The sequence below is a fragment of the Lissotriton helveticus genome, chromosome 7 (genome assembly GCF_964261635.1).
Source record: "Lissotriton helveticus chromosome 7, aLisHel1.1, whole genome shotgun sequence".
Classification (NCBI taxonomy): domain Eukaryota; kingdom Metazoa; phylum Chordata; class Amphibia; order Caudata; family Salamandridae; genus Lissotriton; species Lissotriton helveticus.
The window spans coordinates 1,273,423,286-1,273,450,140 of NC_136068.1; the positions used below are offsets into that span (position 1 = coordinate 1,273,423,286).

The following is a 26,855-nucleotide window of genomic DNA, read 5'->3' on the forward strand; positions in this document are numbered from 1 at the left end:
AGCAGTAAACAAAAAGAAGATTTTTGACATGGGAGATGATGTGGCCTAACGGCTGGAGCAGTCGACCTCAAAGCTGGGAAACCAGGTTCGAGTCTCGGCAGGGACGCTCAACATCCTGTGATTCTGGGCAAATCACTTTAATCTCCCTGTACCAAACAAAATAAAAAATATGTGTCTCTCTATAGCTCAACTGGTGCTCATGTAAAGCGCTATGTTACCTTTGGGTCTAGTTTGCGCTATTTAAAACTCTTTAAAAAATCAGGGGGCATATTAACAAGGGCCTTATCTCCGCTTTTTTGGCTTTTAAAGCCAAAAAAGCGGAGGTAATCTTAGCGCCCTATTTGCAAGTCGGTGCTAACATGCATTAGCACATGTTAGCAGCCGCCTCACTTAACATCTCTAATGAGATGCAAAGTGGGCGTCGCTGGGCGTACCCCTGACGAACTTCCTTGTAAATTATCGTGAAATGCACATTGCGATATTTACAAGGTGGCCCTCAGGATTTTAGCAGACGTTAGTTTTTGGTGAAAACCGCAGTTTTCGTCAAAAACTAACATCTGCTAAAATCCTCACTTACCTATTCGCAACATAGGGGGTGGATTATGCTGATACGACCACAGGGTCGTATCAGTAAGGTTATCGCCGTTTTCCATGGAACATCGCTGGAAAACCAGCGATATTCCGTGGAAAACACCGCTATCGCAGGAATAGTTATAGCCACTGCGCTATGCGTTGTTGATACAGTGCTAGCATGGCGATAAAAGCTAAGCTCAGCCAGTTGATAATATGCCCCCCAGTTATTGTTACCAAATAACACAGGGCAATTCTCCTGTGTAAATTGCACCAATTGCAATATTGTCTCAGCAGGCAATATAATCTGCCATTTCTACATTAGCAAACCTATCAAAATTTGAATTATTTCCCTTTTTGCATCGGTCTTGTCATATATGCTATAATATATCAAATATATCAATGTGCACTTTACTATATGGGAAAAACAACGAAGAGGGCCAATCAAGGCTGGACACAGCACAAACAAGAAGGGAGAAATATAGCTATAAATGCTCCATTGGCCAATATTTTATGGAAAACAAACATACATTTAGGATATGTGTTTTCAAATAGTTAACCAAGTTGATAAAAAACCAGAGGTGACAATCAAGAAGAATGTTGCTTTACAGAGAAACATTTAGCATGTTAGATTCATTAAAACCAACATGGTTGAATGATTGTGGTAATTTATTATGTTTTCTAGAATAATATTCAGAAATAAGGGTAGTCTTCATTTTTGATCAAACAATGGATGGGTATCGATCACTGGATCAATATAAACACATACTTTCAAAATGGCGTCCCCAGGATGGACATACCGACATAATGGTGGCAACACTGCCTTGATTCAATGCGAATATATGATGTTGTGTAAAAGTTCAGATAAATGAATGATGAAATATGTTAACACAAGTTGGTTACTGTGGAAAAAAATTAGGAAAGTGTTGGGATGTTTTGATTTTGTGTGACTAAAATGACAACGGTTCGGGAATAATTTTCATGAAACACAGACAAAATAGTGTTTATTTAGTGGAAGAAACATCTACATGAACAATTATCTAGGAATAGATAACCTAAGATAATCAATAGATTCAAGCTAAGTAAAGAAGAAATAGGAGTATATGCCAAAAATATAAGACAGAAGCCAAAATCAATACCAAAATGGTTGACATTTGGAAGGGTGTAATAATAACTTTGGTTTGTAGTGAGTGTTCACATGGTGAAAGTAAATAGGTCAGTGGGAAACACCAAGGTTGCCACCTGCCCCAATATTTTGAGCATGGACCATTTGCAATACTGATGGGCGTGAAAGTTTATAAATTGATAACCAAAAATTATACCCTTGTTTTCTTTTTCCAGCTAGATGAAACACAGGGAATTGTATAAAACGTTGGGACATATTTAGCACTTAGACATCCATAAGGGTGAATAAGGTCAGCATAATGAAGAACTGACGGTAATATGATTATTACAGAACTTATTGTATTTATTGGTTATAATCAATAGGGATGCATTTTCCTAATATGTTTTAAATTTTGTAGGTTCAAGCTTCAACAAAACACAATGCGGTTGATTATGATGTTGGTCGGAAAGCACCGATCGAAATCGTTGCTTTCAAGTCAGACTGGCTGATTACAATACAGCTGGTCGGAATTGAAACCGGATGGTCATTCCGGATGGATTCCAACGGGCTAAAGGAGCCCATAGGCCAGTTGGAAGCCGGCCCCTAATCTAGATGGACAGCATTTTACACTGTCCGGATTATGATGCACGGTCTCCGACAGGCTTTCCATGCTGGGCTTTCCATCATGGAGAGCCTTTCGGAAAGCATGTTTGGGGTACACTAGCAGGGACCCCTTCTGTTTGCGGCCTTCGGTTGGGGACCTTAGGATCAGTGGCAGCATTCTCAGGGTGGCGCAAATGGCTTCTCAAGTTCTTGTAAATGAAGATGGCCTGGAAGAGCAACCTTGTGTTTTTGGTGAGATACCGGGTTACTTTACTTTACAAGCAGTTCTTGAAGTAGATAAAAAAGTATGGAAACTGTGATTATGAGTGCCATGGAGGTGGGGGTTAGTGAGTGTGTTGGCAGGGTAAAAGTGATTGCTAAAAAGAACAAAGTACTCTTTAAGTATATTGTTGATTTTTTGCAATCAGATGACTGCATAAAATAACATGCACACAGCTTAAATGGAATATGAATGCAAGTTAAACAAATCAGTGGGAAATCTACGTTTTACATTATGAAACCTCAGTTGGTTAATGTGAATACTGCAGATGTCTGCCTGCATGAGACGAGCGAGGCACAGAATTGAATCATAGTTTACACAGTGGGGAATAGTGACGTGTGTATTTATAGTGCTACGAGGTCCAAATTTATGACAAAAGCATTGTAAGTCATGATTTTAAAATAGTATAACACACAGCAGGCTGACACAAAATGATGTAGTGTTCAAGATAAAACAAGTGCTTTCAAAATTTAGATTTTAGCTATAAGTAATGAGACTGTACCTAGTGCAAACATTTATGTAAGTCTTTGATTTCCAGAACTCAGCTGAAAACACCCTTACATTACCTTTTTAATAGAATAAGGGCCTGATTTAGATTTTGGCAGACAGGTTACTCCATCACAACAGTGACAATATCTCATCCACCGAAATATAAATACCATAGGATATTATGGGATTTATAATTCGGCAGACAGGATATCCGCCAACATTGTGAGCGGAGCCAAGTAGATGAAAAGGAGGGTAGGGACCATTGACAAAGGTTTGAACCCTTTCACGCCCCTGTGGGGTTAGACTTTCCCACAGACTGGGTATAATCCAGAGTAGCAAGTATTACACTGCCTGTGCATGCTTTGAGTGAGGTTGCATGCTGCCCAAAATCATGTAAAAATAGGTCACTGGGGGAAATCGAAAACATAAACCCACCCTGATGAAAGCCCAGAGCCTATACAGGCCATTGGTGTAGGGCTGAAACATGTTGGTGAAATTGGTGTACTTAGGGTATTAACCATTTTATTCTAAAACACCAATAGTACTTTTGTTTTAATCTTTCGTATCCACCCCACCAATAAAGGGAAACCTCAAGATTGGATGAGGAATGTTTTATTTAAAGTTACGCCCTCTAGTTAGCATTCTTCGAAGAGCTCCCTGGTACTTGGTTAAGACCACCCTGATCTTTAGGAGTCAAGGTGCACCAGATGATGAAGCATGCCACTATTAAAGTGGGTGAGAGTTATATACTAAAGGATTTATTTCCTTTTCCCACTTCCTTGGGAGTGGTGAATATGTGTGGCACATAACGTTTCCCTGCTTGAAAGTGCCTCTTGCTCTTGACGAATGCTCCAGTGTTAGTAGTACATTTGCGTTGGAAGGATGTATCCCTTTGTCCCTGTTTAAAGGATCTCCCCACCCCACCAGACCATTGTTTTGTGCCTCAGAGTAATAGCTTAGGAGTGAGATCCATGGATATGTCAAAGATATGGCTCTTAAGGGGGGGAGACTATGTGGGAGGTCATTTATTTTGTTTACAAATGGGCCGAGACAGCTTCCTTAGAGAGATGCCTTCAAGGAAGGGTCTATATATAGTAGCTTTTTTTATAGGGCCATGATTAGTGCAGAAGGCACAGAAGCCAAAGGAGCAAGTGGCCACATCCCCTCAATTATGACTGTCTTGCTACAAAAAAAGTGGATTACAGACCCATTGTCCTTGCAAGCATTAGAGCCCAGATCACCCTTGCTGCTTTGCTTTTTAACACAAAGAAATGGAAAGTATTACTGGTGCTGCAGGTACAGTGACGCTAGAGCCCAGCAATTTGTGGAGCCAACTAGAAACCTAATTGTCGTTGTTTTACTATCCCTCCTTGCTTGCATTAGGGCCTGGTACACAATGGCTATGCCAGTGTTGCTTTACGCCTTGGAGCAATGGTTCAAGACAGGGGGAAATTGAAGCAGAAGAGACATCTTAGTTTGGCCTCAGAGAGATGGCAGGTACGGGGATTTGGCATGATGGGAGCCATGTTTTTAAAAAGGGCAGAGGAGACAGACTGCTTTGCAAGGCTGTAGCTACAACTAGTGAGGGAGGTGCAGTGGGGTCTGAGAAGGCCACTGCATCACAACTATGAGTGTCTCACTTTAAACAAGGGGCATGGGGGCTTATTTTCCTTTCTAGCATTAGGGCAGAGGGTACCTTTACAGAAAAATCGCGGAACATCATGTGGGAGCTCACTTCTTTTCTTGAACGGGACAGAGAACATGTTTCAAGATTGGAATGATGGTCTGGAATAGTGGGGAGGGGGTGAAAGAGATAGAGAGCCTGCTACTCAGGGCCTCAGTTATCACAAGTGTGGCAGGTTCAGTGGCACTGGGAGGGGCACACAACACCCCAATTATGAGGAGCAGCATTTTTGGGTCAATTACTGTTTGATTCATTTGCTGTTTCATGGGTCTCACATCTATGTGTATTATGAGTTGCAGAAAAAGGACCACTGATATGATCCCATAGACACAGGCCCTGCGCTTAGCCCTGCCCCTCATGCTTCCCCAATCCTTGCTATAAGGTTTTAGAGGGTAGGCCTATTGTGATGTGTTCTACACAAATCACGAGAACGCCGGGTAAGTTAAAAGAGAAGTTTTACTCCAGAGCACAACCTGGCATCCAACCTCGATGATCCAGAATCAACTGACAACCGTCGAGTAATGTCAGCCTCACATTCTAGAGAACACAGGGACAAGAACACTCCACATGGAGGTAAGGTATAACATTATAAAAGGACGTGCTGCACTGCAAAGAGATAGGTTACATCTCAACAGGGCCCATCTTTAAAACATTTTGCTTCAGGGGGCTCAGAGCAAAAACTTTCGAAATACCTCTTCTCTACTCTGCTCTAAGGCACACAGGTGTATAGTTACTGTGGAGTAAATGTATAATGTATAATCACAACCAGTGTGGGATGAAGTTGAATATGAAGGAATATATTTCTACTTTGCATTTCACTGCTGTTTTTTACATTATGCTATTGGGAAAATTACATGTTATTTTAATGTGAGCAAGTTATGTTTTGTCAGTGTGTGCTGGTGTGTGTATGTGTTTGGACATGTAATGTGCGATGGCACCATGATGTGTCTGTGTGCAAGTGGAGAATTATGATGTCAGATTTGTTATTGTTGTGTAGTTCCTATATATCCTATACAGGATCTGCGCGTTCGGATAACATAAACTGTGGGTTAGGTGGCAGACTGGTTCTGATCACCCCCACCGGATATGTTAACCTGTTTGCATTAACTTATCAGGGAGAGAACCGTTTCTGGCAACCTCAGAACATGCCAACCCTATTCCCTCAGGATCGTGGAAACAATATACTACTTTTCGCTCAGTCACTCGTGCTCACTTAGTTGGTCTCAGAGATACACAGAATAGACAGTCTGGGCGTTTCAATAAGGATTAATTGAACAGTTGTTATTCTAGTGTACAATAGATCTGCTGTAACAACCATTAGACAATAGCTGAGATATATGATTAGCAGTACTACGAAAGTAAAGGGATGGTACAGTTCTACCATTTTGCTGCAATCATGAATATATACAAGTAAATAAAACACATGATATGTAAGTGCGTACTCCTATGATGCCTCTCTAACTAGATGTACCGAAATGTACCTAGCATCTGTGTAGGTGTTATGCGTTATGCCAAGAATCCCTCTGAGGTCTAGTCAAACCCATTACTCGAGTAAGGAGGGAATATGGGACCCCGTATAGCTGGACCACTGCTAGCTGGAGCATCTGCATGTAGGAACCTCAGCGCCTCTGGTCAGTGTGTCAGCCGGGAAGTCACAGTCTCCTCTGTCTCTAAGCAAGACATCACAGGTCTCCCCAGGGGTCCTACCTTGCTGTGTTACTGTGTCGGCCTAAAGGATGACGTTGGGCTCGAACTTTAACATAGATATTATACAGATGTGAGTCCTGCTGTGCTTCTAAGAAGCCTCATGAATAATGTATGAGTTTCGAACTAGGGAAAAACCAACGTTCCGAATGCAGTGTCGTATCTAGGTAAAAGGTCATTCACTATGGACCATTATGTGTGAAATGTTAGGAATGATATAGGTGAAAGGTTGCAGTGTTACCTGCGTCTATATAGGGTACCTATATGGAATATAACATTATGTGTACCTGTTTTTAATATGTGTACCCTGGTGTTTGTAGTGTATGAAGATATTGAATCAATTAATTGTTATGATGATTTTTTTGGTGGGATTGTTTGTGCTGGTAGTCTCATTCCCTGCCTCCATTGTTTTTTACTTAATTCCCTTGCAATACCTGCAAGGGGCAATGTGTAGTTTGACACTTACTCCAAGGCATGACTTGAGAAGATTAGCGCTTGCTGAGGATTTAGCAAAACTGAAGTAGACGTGGGTGTAACTTTGGTGAATTGCAATTTGATTATTCCTTTGCTGCTGTGGTTTTGTACTTGCATGCCCCCACCTTCTGTCCCTCCCTAATTTTCCCATTCCTTCTCCCTCTTTGTTGTAGTTAATCCCCATTTTCCAGCCACTTTCTATTGCCACTCTCAAACATACTGCTGAAACATATGCAGCCCAGGTGTGTACAGGGAATTATGCAGGGATCTTTGTAAATTCTATTTATGAGTATGCAAAGTAATATGACTGGAGTAGTACTTCACATACTTGTAAATGCCTTTTGTGATGAGCCCCCTGTGGTCAATGAATTAAATGCTGTCAACATCGTCTGCTGGTTTTCTTGATGAATAAACGCCCCAGACTGCAGGCTGTCAGCTGTAACACTCTTCGTTAAAAGTACTCGCAGTCAGCTCACTGTCAATGTTGATCCAAAGAACTGCAGGTTCACTTCGTAACAGTACTGCCAGTAAAAGTCCTTGTTGGCTCCAAATTTATGTTAACCCAGCACCACACACCAAATTGCTGGGCTCCTGTTCAAATGCCCTGAGCAGAGACTGCCTGGTGTAAATAGAGCCCGGTGAGGTACCATGCGCATTTTCTCTTAACAGGCTTCATTCTGATTTTCTTATCAATACTCTTAGTTACGTCTGCAGTTCCTCAAGTTTTTCTTAGTTTCTTGCTTCTCCTGCGCAGTTTCCTTTTCCGCTCTGCACCATTTGAAGATGCAGGTCAGTCAGTAGTAAAGTGAAAACAAGATACGTTTATTCTTTAGGATAAGAGTCTTAGGGACATATGTATCAACCGTTTTTTTTAGTCGCAAACGCTGCGATTCGCTAAAAAGCAGCGTTTGCGACTAAAAATTCGGAAAACAGGATGTATGAGTCACATCGCTTCGCAAAATTAAGGAATCGCAAAATTTGCGATTCCTTAATTTTGCGTAAGCATTTAAGGAATCGCAAATTGCGATTCCTTAAATGCTGTGTACGAAGCACCCAAGTTGGGCAATTTCTCATTAAGAAATTGCAAATTACCACCAACTTCAAGTTGGTGGTAATTTGCGATTTCTTTCCCAAATGCACTTTTTGGCATTTGCAAAGATGCCATGTGGCGCACATACATGTCTTAGGGCATGTGTATGCACCATATGCGCACACATGTTCATTTCAGGGGTGCATCATGGTGTCCTTATGACACCCTTGCACCCTTGAAATTTTTCTCAATTTGCGATTCTCAAATTGCGAATCGCAAATTGAAAATGACTTTCCATTCATTCCCATGGGCCTCCTGGCTAATAGAAATGAATGGGAAAGTATTCTTTAATTGCGATTTCGCAATTTGCTAATCGCAATTAAGGAATACTAAGAATTCGCAATAAAATTGCGATTTCTTTAATACATCCCGTTTTACAATTCTCAAATAGCGCTTTCTAAAAAATCGCTATTTGAGAATCGCAAATGAGGATGTTGATACATATACTAGTCAGTTCACAGGAAAGGTTGGCATGAAGGAAGCCCCACCGGGAGCAGCATCCTTGCTGCTCAGCACACGCACTCCAACTGACATTCACTCAACCAGACACACATCAGCATTCTAATTACATCACAGTCACTCTGGCTCAGCAGCAGGGGGCATAACACTAAGGGGAGAATGCGTGGTATAAAAATGAATATACCACACCCCCAGTATGTTTTTCTGTCCTGGTTTGAAGATAAAATGCATTCCTATTCAAAGAAAATAATAATTCCAGCCATTTATAGAAATATTGTTGCAGTTTGGGGAGCACTGGTAAACTCTCCAATTGTTGAAGTATGCTTTCATTTAGCTTAAACAAATCACGTAAGAGATTAAAATATTGCTTTAACAACAAGTTCATCTGTGGTTAAGATAAGCTATCTACTTCAATAAAAATGCAATTGTGTTTGCCCTGGAATTTCACTGGTATATTTCCTTACTTTTAGACAAGACTGTAGAGAACAGTGACCACACATGCAACTCGTCCTGCATACTTCTGAAGACGGTGTACTACTACCTCTTCCCCTTCAGCCTGGAGTTCAGTCTCTTTGCCTGTGCAATGACCTATGTTATGTGGAAGAATGTGGGGCGCCTGATGGATGACCACCTGCATTATCCTCACCACCTGAAGCGGAGATCCTTCAGGCACATCCCTTTCGTAGGCCTGACCTGTGGGTTTGTCATGACGATCCTTGGTGTGTGTCTCTTCGTGGTTTACGAAGTGAGACGAAAGGATGAGCAGGAAAGGAATTTCTTACTCACAGTTGTTTTCATTTTCAATGTGGTCTGTCTGAGCTTGATGACCCTTGCCGCCCTTGGAGGAATCATTGTTTTCAAGTTTGACAGGAGAAAACTGGATACTGGAAAGAACCCAAGCCGGGCCCTGGATGTGGTTTTGCTGCTGTTGGCCACTCTAGGTCAGTACTGCATTTCCTACTACTCCATTTTGGCCATGGTAGTCAGTAAACCAACAGATCACATGAAGGTCCTGACACTCATGTACTCCCTGCTCATGATCATCCAGCACACCATACAGAACATATTCATCATTGAAGGCCTACACCGGCAGGTGCCCAAGGACTGGGAGTCCCAACACAAGACTTCTCCCCAGCCACAGATAAATGATTTCTCAAGACTAGAAACGGTCAGCCGCCATAGCTTTTTACATGCACCGAGGACTGAATCTCAGAGGGTAGAAGCTCCTACAGTAAGAAGTTCATTGTCACCTCCTGTCTCAACCCACAGAAAGAGGAGAAGGCTTCTGAGAGAAATCTGTGCATTCCTGCTGCTAGGAAACATTCTTGTAAGTATGCAGACAGCCACCATGGACTGCTTATGAGTGAGCATGAAGTCCTGCAGGAAAAATTGCGGTAACTGTTTAATAAGTGTTTGGAGGATCAAGTCAACACTGCCCGGATCACATGTATTAATGTATTTTTTCCTCCCAATTTGTTAAAGAAATTACCAATGTGGTAATCTCTTTAACCAATTTGCCCACCCAGTATGCCACCTGAGTACTCATTAATATGTAATTTACTGTAGTACTCTTAGAGCACAACCGTCACTAAATTCTGGCCAGACAAGTATCACCAAGCCGGCACTAAATCGCCTCATGCTAGTAGGCAAACATGTGAATTGTTAGCTGGCTCTTGAAGAGAAGACGAGGCTGGATATACCTTATAGTTAATGGGATGTCATTCCATAATTGGACACCCAGGTATGACTGTGTGCGACAGCTCTACATCTCTCTTTTGATCCTAGGCACTTTAAGCAGCAGATGATCAAAGGATCAAAGCAAGCACGCAAGAGTATTAAAGAGAGTTACATGTCTGGAATGAGAAGGTATGCTCACAGAAAGCATGATGGATGAGGCAGAGGACCTTGAACTAGATCTTCTGCTGCAATGCATAGAATGTAAGATCCACTATTGCTCCAGAGGCTGAAGCAGACCAAGATTAGTACAACAGTACATATTAGAATTTTGATGAGTAGGATAATAATGCAGATTTCCCTCTGCAATGAGATAATAAGGCTTGTGAAATACTCGTTTTAAGCAGATTTTCTTTATGACAAGCAAAATAAGTTGAATCTAGGTCCAACTAGATCATCATTTGAAAAGAAGTAAGCCACAACAGGGAGACCTCAAATAAGTGAAGTAAGTTTGGCTGTGTTGGTACTGAAAGGAAATGTCCTCCTTTTAGACTTGCCACCTTTCATTGGACATGTCAATAGATCTCAGAGGCCACATTACACATGCGGCACATTTTGGTTCATTGCGCCGGGCGCATCTTTAAAAAGGTGCGCCCGGTGCACTGAAGGAAAATGCGCCACATTATGGGGAATGCGCTGCTCCCAGGGCAGCCGTGAACTCGTGCTGCCCTGGAGGCAGCACATTCACATGAAATATGGAGCGGCTGCCGCTCCATGTTTCACTATGCAGGCGGCAACCCTCCTGCACTTTTGAAGGGGAATAGAGATCCCCCTGCAGGCAGATGCAGTCAGTGACTGCAACCGCCTGCAAGGGGATGGCTGGGGGGTCTATAGGACCCTCTTTACCCCCTGCAGAGGACTGCTCTCAGGAGGTGCACTGTCAGTGCACCTCCTGAGGGCTTTGTTGCCTCTGCGCCTGAGTCTGTAATATGACGCGGGCGCAGAGGCAAAGGAATTCCCTCATTTATATGGGGCACGCCCCCATGCAAATGAGGGAATGCCTCCTTGAAGATAGCGCTGGTGCTTTATGTGCGCCAGCACTATTGGTATTGTAGAAGGGGCCGCAGAAGCGTCTTCGGCCCCTTCTGTAATACCTGGGCGCACAAGGCGGGGGCAATTGCCCGTTTCGCCCCGGGGCACTGTATGTAATACGACACCAGACAGTATTTGTGCTCCCAAATCCCTGGAATTGTTGTCCACAATGTTCTATTCTCTCTCCAAATGTCTTTAGCCTATAACTTTCAATCCCTAGGTTTAGTAACAGTCAGTTTGAAAGTCTAGGTTGCATTTATTTCTATGCCTCTTTCTGTTTGAAAAAAGTCTAGAATTTTTTCATCTTTTTTTGATCCGTCATTGTTCATCTGAATTCCTATATTTTGAATCGTTCTCACATTTACACCTGTGTCACTCCTTCTGAAATTTGTTTTTAGCCTGGACCTTTCCTTTTGGTTATGTCTGTTAATCTGAAAATCTTTAATTGTGTATATTTCCACTGCTCTGTTTTTGTTGCTATACATCTGAATAAGTTGTTTCCCACTGAATCAAAAGTGTATGCCAGCTACCCCAAGATATTTCTGATTTGTAGCTCAAACTAACACAAAATATGCAGAAGCAAGTATATCTCAAGCAAATATACAAATTAGGGAATATTTTGATTACTTCTCAATCAACAACTATGCAAGAATCGAACCTATAATGGTAAGTTTGGAGTTTTTCTACTTTAGCATATTACTATGTGTTTTGTGTTCCTGATGCATACTCTCTTTTTGTTGGTACATACCAGAGCTACTTCGGTTAAACCATAAATAATACACTATAGATTCATGTTGCTGTACCAGCACTACTGGTACAAATCAAGCTAAAAATACCAGCTTTATTTGTAGCTTACAATTTCAAATTTCTTTGCATTTGCAGAGTGTTTCAGAACTGTAAAGCTTATTGATTTTTTTTGCTTTTGTATTCATGTGTACTTTATTAATCTGGCAATTTGTTTTATTTTACAGTCACAGACCCCCTTAGTATGCTTTGTGGGCTCCTAGTAGGCTGCAGACCATAGGTTAACAATCACTCTTCAGTCAAAGGCTCTTTCATTGAAAGTCATTTTTCTTCTCTTCCCTAGTTATGGATTCTTCCAGCCTTTGGGGCCCGGCTGCTGATTGATAACAACCTGGAGCTGAAGTTCTATGGGATGCACACATGGATTATCATAATCAACATCTGCTTGCCCTTTGGGATCTTCTACCGGATGCATGCTGCGGCCTGCATGCTAGAGCTCAGTTTGCACACTCTCAAAGAGTTTAGTCTCATAGTGTAAGAGGAACCATTCACTTACCCTTAGCCCTATACCTCTTTCCCTGAGAGAGCTCTGCATTGTATCCAACAACCCTGCTGTCTCCCTCATAAGACTACCTCTCTTTCCACTCTCAAGAGAACTGTGCCTTCTACTCTCCAATAACTCTCTACCTTCCTCCTCTCAGAGCTCTGCCTTCTACCCTACAATTTATCTATCTTTCACCTTGTGAGAACTTGCTATTCATCCCTTTATCTGTCTTCTACCCAACGTTAGCTAGTCCTTCTATACTGCTATCACTCTGCTCTCTACTCAAAAACAACTCTGCCTATAATGGTACGGACCTTCTGCCTGTTACCTTGTGAGAGTCCTGCTTCTACCTCACAAAATGGCTGCCTCCAACCCTGCAAAAGTTCTGCCTTATACCATTAGGGATCACCATCTCCTATTCTGCGAGATCTCAGCCTGGTTCCTTGATGAGCCTTCTATCCTACACTGTAAGATTTCTACCTCCTATGCTGATAGATTAGTGCCTCCTACAGAGCTCTGCCATCACCAATGGTGCAGAAGATCTTCCTCCTACTATGAAAGCTCTGCTTCACACCCTGCTGGAGCTCACCTTCTAGCCTGCCAGAAGTTTACATCATCTCCCGAGAGAACTTTGCACCTTTCCCCACAAAGCTATATCTCAAAATCCATGATCTGTGTACCCTACAAAGAGTGCCTTTGATCATACCCCGAATGAGCTCTGCCATCTACCCAGAGACCTCTGTCTCTTAACCTGAAAAGAGTTCTACCTCTTATTCTGCAAGCCGGATCATTGGCATTTTAAGCACGCAGTGCTTTATTTCATACCCAGCGAGAGCTCCACGTCCAACCCTGAGAGAGATCTGCCTCCTACACTGAGAGACAGCTGCCTCTCGCTTGCCTCCATCTCTTACCCTCAGATAACTATCTTCAATCCTTTATACTGTACAATGTCCTCTGTCCTCTGTTTTCTTAGGGCTAATTTTGTGTGATATAGCTTTAATTAAAAACTAAATAAATGTCCTGAGATCTGGCTCTTCCTTCTTGAGAGTAGTATGTTTCATCCGTAAGCGATTATCTTCATCCCTAAGAGACTGCTAATTTCTACCGTTAGAAAGCTCAGTCATACATGCACCAACCCATCCCTGTCAGAGCAGTGAAACCCATTAATAAACCTTCTCTGACTGTTACTGCAGTCCCTAAACCCCTCAGGGGGTCTCTTATTGGTCGATTGTGAGCTACAGGTAGCTGGCTGGCACCGTGTAAGTAGCTCGCAGCCCCAATATCCATTCTTATTGTTTTGTTCATTTGAAGCCTTTTGTAGTGCTTGCCCACCCTCACCCAAACCAGCTGCTCACCTTGCCTTAACGCCTTTATTTCCACCGCAGTGCGGGGCGTTCCATTGAGTGGGAGGGGGCGTGTCGGCCAACGGACGTGCGCAGCACTACGGAATCATTAATACATTCTAATGCAAAGTAGTCCCTCATGTAACGAAATGTACATGAAAAAGGTAGTTGCAGGCTGCTGTGCAGTACTGTTTCAACTGCATGTCTCTAGTTTCCACTGGACTGCTCCCCTCCACATGCATCAGTTTGAATTCTAGATTGTGGTGCATTTTATGACACAGTTTTGTAAATCTTCCCTCTAAATTGTGATACTCTTTAAAAGCAGTCCACTGCCCAAACCAGAGCACTTTGTATCGCAGAATTGCCGCTCTTTGCTCAAACTACAGCCACATTGCTGGGTGGAAGGGAGGGGGGGTTGGTCTCTGGGAACAATGCACAAGTTGCTTGGCCTTTAGTAGCCCACAATGATTTTCACTGATCAAAAGTTCCTCTTACTAAAGAAAGGGTTGGAGATCCCCCTGCCCTAAATACTCTTCTCCTCTCTGAGTACCACCCTCTCAGCTACCTCTGTATTTTCCATGCCGCAGTAATCCACCCACAACTCCTCACTACAAAATGCCAGACACATTCATGCCTCACTTATCTGACCTCTTTAGATGAATAGAGCACGCACCCACAATTCAGGCACAACCCACCATCAACCAACAGTCTTAAGTCACAGGATCGCCAGACCAAGACACCCATTCTAACCAAACTGCCTGATGAAACCAAGACCACAACACCCAACATAGGGTGACCTACCAAATCTCCCAACTAATAACAGTCCCACACTCAAACACTACATCAATGAATGTACATAGGCATGTAAAATCAACTATGTGTGCCCAATCCCTGGGAGAAGAGCCACGACCAGTCAGTGGACTACCTCCATATGCGAGGATAGACTGTTATGAGAAGGTTGAAGATTTGGTACTAGCATTCTCTACAAACCAAATGACTTCCCAAAAACAATCACCTAAGAGAAGTCTTTAAAAGGGGTATGGAGCAACGGCAATGAGCATGAGGACATGGAGTCTCCTGAGGTATTTATAGCATAAAATGTCCATGTGGACCGATTAAGGGAGAAAAGTCTGGCAAAAAATGATAACGAGATGGATGGGACACACAAAAAGAACTAGGAGTTGAAAGAGACAGTTCTCGGTTGCAAAATATTTGCTGGAGTTAAGACATAGTATCAATCAAGCCCTGAAGGCAGTAGATGAATTACCATGAAGTGGCATTTTGGAATAAAGCTTTTTGTATGGTGACATTACAGTTAGCATACACAACAAATACTTGGTGGAGGGTCTCAGGGCGGGTTTAGCGACCAACCAGGTACATGCCCCAAACATTACTATCACAACACGGAATACCTGGGGGTCAAAATCATAAGTCAAACAGAGAGGATCACAACACCGATATTACACCAATAACACCCGTGAGGACATTTTGTGTATTAAGGAAGCCGGCCAAATCAAGGCTCAAGAGCATATGGAGAAAATGATTCCCATCAGAAGCCACACTGTACCGCCCTCTTTCTCATCATTTGGGTTCTCCTTACCCAGGAGACAAAAAACGGCTGGTCAGTTGTTACCGTAGCCGATAAATGTGACAAGGGGGAGGTATATTGTGCAAAAATTAAAGAGGCTCCTGAATAAAGCAGTGTATAGTGATAATAGTGAGAAGTGAAAGGTAATCTTAAAATTAGGTGAATTGGGTAGAGAAACAGAATTTATTAGTATCTCCCAATCCCTAAGGTTAAAAAGCAAGTGTAAGTGCGGGTTTGAAATAATAACCGTACTTAATAGTGGTCAACATGTTTCTGCATGTAAGTGGAACAAAGTTTCCAATGCATTCGTCAGGACCTATTGGTGGTAAACACTACTGCTTATAATAAATAATGAAATAAATATCACCTGAAAGTCCCAGGTGTGTACTCAACCATGTACTGTCATTGCGTGGCATCACACGGTATTGGATCCAAACAGAAAGACAAAGACACAAAAACAGAAAAACATGAATAAATCATATTCTCAGGGTTTTTTTTGCAATACAAACCCAGTATGATGGAGACCCATTCACACCTATTCGGACATCACATTCCAAATTACACTCACCCATAGTTGTTGGTTGAGAGGCTTCACCCCACCTGGCTGCAGCTCAGGTTGAAGGAGCACCGCTCTAAAAGTAATGTTATTTTGCTTTTAGAGTTGGTAAAACAACAATATAAAAGAATTTAAAAGGTTTAGGCAGAGGTCAGATGTGGCTGTTGTCACTCCATCACTATTTTCCGTGGGCGCCCCACCACCACAATCACCCAGCAATCGTATCAGGGGGGCAGTATTCCACCGAAGTACCCATTCAGGCAGAATCAAGTGGCAGATTGTAAATTAGATAACAGTGCGACGAGCGAGAATGCTCTCAAGGTAAGGCACTGTTGTATTAATTTATGTTTTGGTTTTTAGCGCGTATTGTACATCGGAATATGAGGTTGTTCCAAGACAGTCCAGCAAAAGTCATCCGGGCCATGCCCACCCTCACCCAAACCAGCTGCACACGATCCACAAGGGTGGTGTCCGACCACAGTACAGTCTGTCCCCAAACTTGTAAATCAACTGTGGTGGACATAGGGACAAATCGCCCATGGACACAAAATAGATTTACGAACTGCAACAGCAGCAACCTAATCTACCAGATAACATGTCCGTGCCCATTACGATATGTTGGGATGTCGACTAGGAAGATAAGGACACGCATACAAGAGCATAAAAGTACAGTGCGTTGCCGTAAGCAAGCCACCCGCCTCACAGCACACTTCCTGGAAAAAGGGCATGGCCCGGATGACTTTTGCTGGACTGTCTTGGAACAACCTCATATTCCGGAGTCTTGTACTGACATCAGTCGTTTCCTCTTCAAAATAGAACAAAAATGGGTCTATCGATTGAACTGCGATAAGGAGGGTTTGAACGAGCCAATTCCCTGGAGTTCTCTTTAATCCTTACAATGACCAACAGTATCACTTCTAATGAACCTTACACATAGATAGACTAGAGTTCTATCCAGACCTCTCTACAGTTCCCTGCGCTTAACAAATAAATTTTATTTATAATCACTTTGAAATATCTTCTTGTATTGGAGGCCTCGGTGATTTTTGTGAACAATACTATTATACATATCATGTCCTTGTAATTATCTGGACATATTTATTTATATTTGCGAAAGCACAGTTGGAACTACATGTTCCATCATGCCCTGCATCACGTGACTGCTCCCTCATCACGTGATGCGGTTCAGCAGAATCCAAGGTTACAAACATCTGTTTTTGCTGCTCGCCGGTGCCCCCCCAGACAGTACAGACGACTGCCCGGAGACACCGACGGAAAGGTAGGCGGCCGCTTTGCCTGCTAGAACGCACCCATCTGTTGTCTACAAACCCGCGTTTGCTAGGGAGCGGTAATGGCTTCGCTCTCTGCAAACCGCGGGCAGCGGGCGTTCTGCTTTGACCTATGCATCGCGGGCGGCGGCTTTTCTGCTTTTTCTGCTTTGACTTGACAGCGCGCTTTGCAGATGTCGATCTAGATGTACAATACGCGCTAAAAACCAAAACATAAATTAATACAACAGTGCCTTACCTTGAGAGCATTCTCGCTCGTCGCACTGTTATCTAATTTACAATCTGCCACTTGATTCTGCCTGAATGGGTACTTCGGTGGAATACTGCCCCCCTGATACGATTGCTGGGTGATTGTGGTGGTGGGGCGCCCACGGAAAATAGTGATGGAGTGACAACAGCCACATCTGACCTCTGCCTAAACCTTTTAAATTCTTTTATATTGTTGTTTTACCAACTCTAAAAGCAAAATAACATTACTTTTAGAGCGGTGCTCCTTCAACCTGAGCTGCAGCCAGGTGGGGTGAAGCCTCTCAACCAACAACTATGGGTGAGTGTAATTTGGAATGTGATGTCCGAATAGGTGTGAATGGGTCTCCATCATACTGGGTTTGTATTGCAAAAAAAACCCTGAGAATATGATTTATTCATGTTTTTCTGTTTTTGTGTCTTTGTCTTTCTGTTTGGATCCAATACCGTGTGATGCCACGCAATGACAGTACATGGTTGAGTACACACCTGGGACTTTCAGGTGATATTTATTTCATTATTTATTATAAGCAGTAGTGTTTACCACCAATAGGTCCTGACGAATGCATTGGAAACTTTGTTCCACTTACATGCAGAAACATGTTGACCACTATTAAGTACGGTTATTATTTCAAACCCGCACTTACACTTGCTTTTTAACCTTAGGGATTGGGAGATACTAATAAATTCTGTTTCTCTACCCAATTCACCTAATTTTAAGATTACCTTTCACTTCTCACTATTATCACTATACACTGCTTTATTCAGGAGCCTCTTTAATTTTTGCACAATATACCTCCCCCTTGTCACATTTATCGGCTACGGTAACAACTGACCAGCCGTTTTTTGTCTCCTGGGTAAGGAGAACCCAAATGATGAGAAAGAGGGCGGTACAGTGTGGCTTCTGATGGGAATCATTTTCTCCATATGCTCTTGAGCCTTGATTTGGCCGGCTTCCTTAATACACAAAATGTCCTCACGGGTGTTATTGGTGTAATATCGGTGTTGTGATCCTCTCTGTTTGACTTATGATTTTGACCCCCAGGTATTCCGTGATATGACATTACAGTTAGTCCAAAAGGTCTTAAGGAACATCAAGATTTTGTTCTCCCTCTAATGAGTAACCTTAAGAATTATTTTAATGAAATTAGCAATAAAATATCCGAATAATGTGGTTAAGAGTGAAAGAACTAATATTGAAAGTGAAACAACACAGTTAATAAATGAAAGAGAAATCGGTTTTGGAAAGCAGTAAGTGAGAAAGAACTACCCCACATGTGAATATAAAAAGAAACTTAAAGAGTATCATGAATTGCCTTGCTTGCTCTTACTAGTAACCACACGAATTTCGATTATGGATTTAACATGAGGAATTACAATAGCATGGTCATGGGTGAAGAACTACCCTTGAAAGAAGAGGAAACCATTCACAGAAATGAAAAAACTTGTTGCAGAAAAAGCGTTGGAGAGTAATAAGTGAGAAAGGAATTCTCAGCATAAGAGTTAAAAAATAAACTATGATTGGCATCAAGCTTTTTGCAAAAGGAGACCACAGCATGTATTGATATAACTCTGCCACTTGAATACAGATTTTTGGAGAAATTCAGGGGCATATTTACTAGAGTGGCAGAGCGTGGCGTTAGCCTCATTGGCTTAACATCACGCTCCGCTACTTGTGAAATGCAGGGCTGCACCATATTTACAAAAATATGGTTCAGCCCTGTGTTTTCTCCTTCATTGGCGCAACATTTAGCAGCCTAGAGCCAACGCAGGCACCCTTGCATTAAAAGTGACGTTCCTGTGGCTATAGGGACTTGCAAACATGCCCCTCAGATTTCAGAGTAGTATGCAGTTTTGAGAGAGGAAATGTTATGAACTGTTTTCTGTTTGGGTTGTAGATTTTACATTTTGAAGAAAATCGTATTGTGAGCACTTGATGAAGGAGCCATGGATGAACAAACGTTCTGAAATGTATTGAAAATTATACATTCCACCAATATTGTTTGACATGCAACATAAGTTATTTTTTCATAAAGAAACATATTGAAGGAACAGGAGTAAATTGCTGTCATTTTGAGGAGTGTTTTAAAATAAATTAACAGCCTAAATGTTCACATAAATTGGACTTGAAATTGTGCTGGAGTCAGTCTGACTGTTTTCACTGAGACTCGGATCCCAGTAAACTGAGGGTCTTATTTACAAGCTTGGCGGCGCACTGGGCTTACCCATAGCTACGAGGCAACAAAAAGCCACCTTGAGTGTATTTTCAGGGCCTCGTAGATATGGTGTGAAGCAGCATAGCCCAAGTCGCTGCATTTCCTCACACTGCAATGCGGAGGAGTGTGATGGGCGTTACGGTGGGTGTTACCACGTAACACCCATGGCATTTGGCACATTTCCAGATGTACAACATGCTGTAAACCTGGGAATGCGTCAAAAGCCTATGCCTCCCCAGGGCTGGCATAAGGATTGTTTTTGTGAAGGAAGGTGTCACTTCCCCCTCAAAACAACCTGATTTTAATGCAGACGCTCTTGCACCGTGGTGCAAGGGTGCCTGCATTGGCGCATGACAGCCATTTGTGCACCCGTGCTGTGAAAGAGGACAAGAATTCATCATATCTCAAAGATACGGTGCATTCCTGCGCTTTTCTTTTGGTCTAGGGCTGCACAGCTGAAAGGCTGGTGTCGCTGCCCTACGGCACAATATTGTAGATGAGGGCCTGAGTGAGAAATAAGTGACCTATCTACATTTATGTATTCCTCTACAGCCCCAAAGAAAAGATGAAGGTAATTAATTCAGTCTGTTCATCTTGATTTGTCTGGTTACTTAAAACCATTACACAGGTGTTGGACCTGGGGTCTCCAGATCACCTAGGGTAGCCTGGCGCAGTATAGGCAGGTCAAACCAAAAGGCCAAAGTGTAAAGCTCGCATCACACCCTGTAATAACTCAGCGTCTATCCATTCAAAAATAACACTACTCCAGTTGTAGAAAAATACGGTTCACTTTTATAAAAGAATTCTGTATACTCTCGCTTATTTCATCTGATAGTTTTGCCACTATGCACATCAAATACTTCACCATCAGTCTTGTTGCATCAATAAAAAGAGAACTTCACATTACATTGCATTTGTTGGAACGAAATTCCCCTTCTCTCACTTTTAAATGACAGGAGACGGGTTGACAAATTCCGCAGATTAAGGAAACATTACATAAATTTCACGATCCCAGAAAAGGTCTCAGATCTGGTTAACTCTCTCTACATGAGGACACAGTTGTACATTACCCCTCACAGTCTCAAGAACAGTATAATCCGGTTGATGCAGGTGCTTAGTACAATTCCAGATACAGGACCCTTGAGTCACAGTGCAAGCAGCTAGGGATCTGAATCGAGACAGGCAAGTTTTTATTTCACTGAATTAAATTACCCAGCTTGCTCTAGTCTCTCAGAAGACACATGGGATCTCACACACTCTCCTCATAGGCCCACAGTATTCTGTATCAAATCAGTTACAGCCCCACACTTTATTACATCGACTTGACTCTGGGGTACTGCTCCTGGCAGTTTAACCTTACCAAATTAGGGAAACACTGCACCAAAGGAGATGGACCTATAGGGTCGTGAAAGTGTCTCAGTACATCGTCTGGGGAATATCCTGTAGTCTAATTTCAGGTTGGCAGTCAGAACTAGAGTCCCGATGCAGTCCCAGTCTCACTCTCCTCCTCCCTCCAGCCAAGAGCCCCCCTTCCCTCGCTTACTTATTCTCTTGAAGCTGACCGGGACTTGGATCGCTCCAGTCACGCTACCGGACTTTCTCCTCAAGTGGCGCCTCCCTCACGAGCCAGGCCGAGACAATCAAGCCGGTCTTGGAGGGAGGACGCGCTGGCTTAGGGCTCCGGTACTCTCCTTTCCTCCGATCTCACTGACGAGCGGCGGCTCTGAGCAGGCGCAGGGGAGTAGCGTCGCTAGGCGGGGATCTCCTCCTTCTCCCAGAGTGCTCAGTGGTCCGTCTCTGAGCCTGCGCGATCGCGGGTTCTTCCTGGTTGAATCTACGCCCCCTCTCGGAGACAGTGATCTCCTCACCGGTCCGGCGCAGCGCCGCGCCACCACAGCAGCCCTCACTCTCTGAGCTAGAGCGGGCTGGCTAACGAGCGGAGCACACCTCAGGAGCCCTCGGCTCTCCCCACTAAGGCCACCGACAGCGGAGAAAGAATCTTCCAGTTGCGCCACTGAAGGAAGGTAGGGGAAGACTTGGCGAGCCCATCGCAGGTGTCAGGTTGGCACGAAGCACAAGGGGAGGAAGGAAATAATTCGTTCTCTCTGTCCCAACACCAACCTTCCAGTGTTTCTTAAGGTTTGATTTAGTCTTTAATACTGGACAGGGGGGGGGGCGACTTCCACACCCCTTCACTCCTTGAAAAGTCTCTCAACTCACCCCAGATGAGGGATCAACCCTTTTTAACCTGAGTAGACTTCCTGTCCAGGTTCAACAGAAACGCAGTCTAACTGGGTCAGGTCTGCAGGGAAAGGAGGCGGTGATACCATGAGGGGGCAACCCTTACAAAGCAGTCCACCCTCTGAATGTCCTACCCCCAACTAGCGTCACAGCCTGTACTCTAGCTGACCCTCTCTGAATGACAAAATGGCCGCCCTACAGTTGGCCTTTTATACCCCTAGCCTCAAGTGTCCAGAACAGGCCAGAAGGTTCTAGATTCCCTTTGTTAATCTATGGGTCCCTTTCCTGAAGTGACCGTTATGGCAGTTATTGGCCACCATTTAAGGTAACTAAGCTTTCCCTCAGAAAAGGAGGGATTTCTAGGCCTATGAGGAACCATGGGGGTCAAGGAGTACCTAACCCCCCCAGGTCAACACCTAAAAGTCCCAGTGGACATAAAAATGAAAGGATTGAGGGGCAAAAAGGGGACAAAAATAAATAAATAAATAGGAGGGCCCACCCAAAGGGCTGACAGGTCTAACAACAGGAAATTAATAAATAAACACAGGACATCTATACTACTATTATAAAGAGAGAACTTGCACCTTTTGGCCAGGTAAACTCAGGAACCACAGCGCCAATCTACACACCCGATACATCTATGAAAATGTCAGGGTGTGTAGATGGACATAGGCTATATAAATTTTTTTTTAAAAGTAAATAAAAAAAATTACGTTTGTAAACAAAGTAGTCCCCTGAAAGTAGCGCCGGCCGGGACCTAGCGCTGGCCACGACGCAACGTGCGTGATGACCGCGACGCGACGTGCGTGCTGACGATGAAGGAGGAGCGGCGGTGCAGTGACGAGCGGCTGTGCAGTGAGGAGCGGCGGCACAGGTAAGGAAAGGGAAAGTTCAGTGCGAGACTGTGTGATGCAGGGGGAGGCAAGAAGGAGGCAGCAGTAAAGGAAAATGTCGGAGCGCGAGTGAGTCGGGCGGAAGGGGGGCGCGAGTGAGTCGGGCGGGAGTGAGTCGGGCGGGAGGGGGGCGGGAGTGAGTCGGGGCGGGAGTGAGTCGGAGCGAGTGATTCGGGGCGGGAGGGAGTCGGTGCGGGAGGGGGTCGGGGCGGGAGCGGGTGTACTGCCCCCAGCCCCTTTCTTCCCCAGGCAACGCTGGGGCGGGCTGCTAGTTAATAAATAAAATACAAACATGTTCAATCGTCTAACTAGCCATAAAACAGTAAGGATAACAGATAAGTCACCAATAGTTCAAAAGTAAAACAAAACTCAAAAAATAAAAAAATAAAATATTTATAAATTCATATGGTTACATCAAGAGAAGTTGACATGTCAAGAAGCAACATCTTGTGCGGTATCGTCCAAATATTTGAGGGCCGTCTTCCTTCAACCACAACAGAAAGTTTTTATGACATGTTTGCATACCAAATTCAGTAATCCTGGATTAGCATCACGTGCTATATGTATCGTTCAACAGCTGGCAAATACTTAAATATGAGCTAATGATAATTGTATGTAGCTGTAATGTCAGTATTCTAGCCGGGGGTCTTAGAGCTTCAAACAGCCCTAAATTGATCAAGTGTAATCAACTCAGGCCACAGGTACATTTCCGTGTTACAGAAGATTCAACTATATTTGTCGACCTTGCAACTAGGATAGAAGATCCCAAAACAATATTTCAAAATGGATAATCTCTATGAATGATTTATTTCAATATGCAAGCAATAAGTGACTTGAACTGTATGAATGAGAGCAGTGACACCCATTCATGTAGGCATTCAAGAACTCCAGGACACCTTCTAAGTAAGTAGAATACAAACTATACGACGGTTCATTAATAGAAAACTATTTTACAGATAAATATTTTCTCAAAGAGCTTACATGTGCCCCAGCAATCTTGAACATTTGACTTGTTTTTTGATACAAACGTCCAGATTAATCAGTGCGTAGGTAATCTTATTTGAGAGCCCAGAGACATGAAAGTATAGCACAATTCTGGGAAGGCGACACAGTGGTAGGTAGGAATAGCCAATATTTGGCCTTCATAATGTTTGAAATTGGTTGAAAGAATAGCCAGACAGTCTCTCAGATAAACATATTATATGGCAAAATCCATATTATATTTTAAAGACAAATTCCATTACGATATATGTAGGTCAAAAACAGGAAGTGACTCCCTCTTTTCACAAATAATGTACCCAAAAAGTGGTATCTGAGCACATGCTCCACCATGGACGTCGATTCACGAAAGTGCCAGGGGTAGAACAAGGAACATGACATACAGGAAGTGACATCACAAGACCTTTGAGCTGGTGGCATCACACAAAGTGATATCATGTGACTGTCGTACCCCTGTGACATCACAGGAAGTGACACTGCGCGACCTTTGTTTAGTTACATCACTCAGAGAGGCGGGAAAACTTCTTAAGATACAAAAGGAGCAGCAGCGGCCGGTAGTGGGAGTACCGGCCGGGCGGTGATGTGGGGAGGGGGAGGGGCAGGGTGGGGGGTAGTAATGTATGGATTCCGGACCATAACAGGTAAGTAAACATGAAAATAAATAAAACAAATTTCGTTGCCCGCACTGCATCGCATTTGGTGATGCAGTGCGCGCAACGAAATTCGTTTTATTTATTTTTATGTTTACTTACCTGTTATAGTCCTGAATCCATACATTACTACCCCCACCCTGCCCCTCCCCCTCGTCACCGCCCGGCCGGTACTCCCACTACCGGCCATGGCTGAAAAGGAGTACTTTATAAGCAAACATTCTTTATTCAAATCCTATTGAATATGCTGCTACATCTATTGTCCCATCAGATAGTATCTTCAGATACAGGATTAAGATAATGCATCATTGATTGAGAACCTATTAAATATTGTTTAATAATGAATAACATCTCTCAGAAAGAGAAGACTCTGCGGATGTGGACAGTGAACACCCACTTCTGGAGAGTATACAACGGCTGGAGGCTCCAGATTTCACTGTGCCGGAGGGAAGTACACAGCAACTGTAACCACGTAGCAATGGCGAATAGGAACGAGAACCAGGGGCCGGACGCCTGCCAAGAGACAGTAGAATACTTCCAGGGCCTGGCGGACTTTGAGGGACTTCGGCCTGGCACAGGGAAGTATACTGTGTGTTGACATTGTTTTGCTGTAAAGTTGATTTAATTGGGGTGGAAGGGAGGGTTACAGAACTCTTGGTGGATTACCTGTGCCAGAGTTGTCTTGTTGACGAATTTGTGGGTGGTGTGGGTGCCTGAAGAGTGTAGGGTGGGGGGACTGATGGACTCCATCAAATGTTGTAGCTCAGGTTTTTAGGAAGGGGGTGCTCGTTTCAGTTAGTTTGCATGAATACCAAGACTGTGAGGGGGGAGGGGATGTAGACGGTGCTCCGGAAGAGGGCTGGGCATGTATTGATTTAAAAGCTTCTTTGCAATGGCTGAGGGTAGTTGGGTTAGGAAACAAAATCAAACGGGGTCTGGTTTCCAACTATCTTAAAAGACTCAAACCTGACATAATATTTTTACAGGAGACGCACCTAATGGGTTCGCATTGGTCTTTTTTGGGAAGGGGACTCTACACCACTTTGGCACATGCAGGCTTTACCAGAGGCTCGAGAGGAGTGGCGATTCTCATTAAAAAGTCGCCCCCCTTTTGTGTCACACGTCACTGGGTGGACGCAGATGGGGCATATGTGGCAGTACAGGGAACTTGGAATCGCAAGACATTTTTACTTATTAGTGTCTATGCTCCTCCATGCCTGCAGCAACGTACCCTGGATAAACTGATGGAGCTCCTTTTGCAGTCTGGTCCCGCCACGCATATTATAGGGGGGACTTTAACGATGTGAGTGAACCCTCTTTAGATTGCACCTACCCACGGCCTGGATCCCATGATCCCACCCCATTAACAAAGTTCCAAGCGGGTCTCGGGTTGACCGATCTGTGGATACGGCACCTCCCGAACACACGTGCCTACTCCTATTTCTAGGGCTCACAGGGTGTTTTCAAGACTGGACTACTTCTTGGCGACAGCGGGGGAGATTGATCATGTAAAAAAGACCGAATATTTAGCTAGGTACATTTCCGATCACTCGCCGCTTCTACTAATGATGGGGGGGAGGAAAGGGAGGGCCAAGGAGAGAACTGGAGCGTGAGTGAGCGGGCCTTAAAAGATAAACGGGTCGCTAAAGAACTTATGGTTGACTCAGAGCTCTATTTTAGGGAAAACGACATCTCAGTACAGTTGGCAGTCACTTTATGGGAAGCATATAAGGCCGTGATACGGGATAGAGCACACAATATCATAGCCCATTAAAAAATGGCGAGAAATCAAGGAGATAGAGGCCCTAGAACGCAAGCTGTTGAGTTTAGAAGGAAGTGGCCCCTCGCATTGAGCGAGCACACCCTTTGACAACTTGAAATAACCAAAAGAAAGTACCAGACATTGGTCACGCAAGAGGCAAAGGCTCACCAACTGGTAGTTCAACACCGGCTATACGAGACAGGAGATAGAGCTGGTAAATTACTTGCATGGCTTGGCAGAAAGGAAACAGAGTTGAGATGGGTAATGTCCATCCAAGAACGGGCCCATATTCACACCACTCCCTAAGATATAGCAGGGGCTTTTGCCCGGTATTACACAGGACTATATGCAGCTAGACCACAGGCGAGTGAGGCTCAAATAGCGCACTACCTAGATGAAATTGTGCTTCCTGTACTCTCCCAGGAAGAGAGGGACAGGCTTGAAGGAGACATAACACTTGAAAAAGTATCAGAGGCCATTGGACACCAAATGTCCATGAAAAACCCCGGGTCCAAAAGGACTTCTGGGAGATTTTTTTAAATTAAATAGCAGTCTCCTCG

At 43.6% G+C, this 26,855-nt stretch overlaps 1 protein-coding gene across 1 annotated transcript in view; it reads left to right on the plus strand.

The window, feature by feature from the left end:
- Positions 1-13,532, plus strand: part of LOC144770175 (proton channel OTOP2-like) — a 390,107-nt gene extending 376,575 nt beyond the window's left edge. The window contains exons 6-7 of the mRNA XM_078654481.1: positions 8,929-9,785; positions 12,312-13,532. Coding sequence (XP_078510607.1) covers positions 8,929-9,785; positions 12,312-12,506 — 1,052 coding nt within the window. The 3' untranslated portion in view covers positions 12,507-13,532. The remainder of the gene's footprint in view (positions 1-8,928; positions 9,786-12,311) is intronic.
- The last annotated feature ends 13,323 nt before the right edge of the window (positions 13,533-26,855 follow it).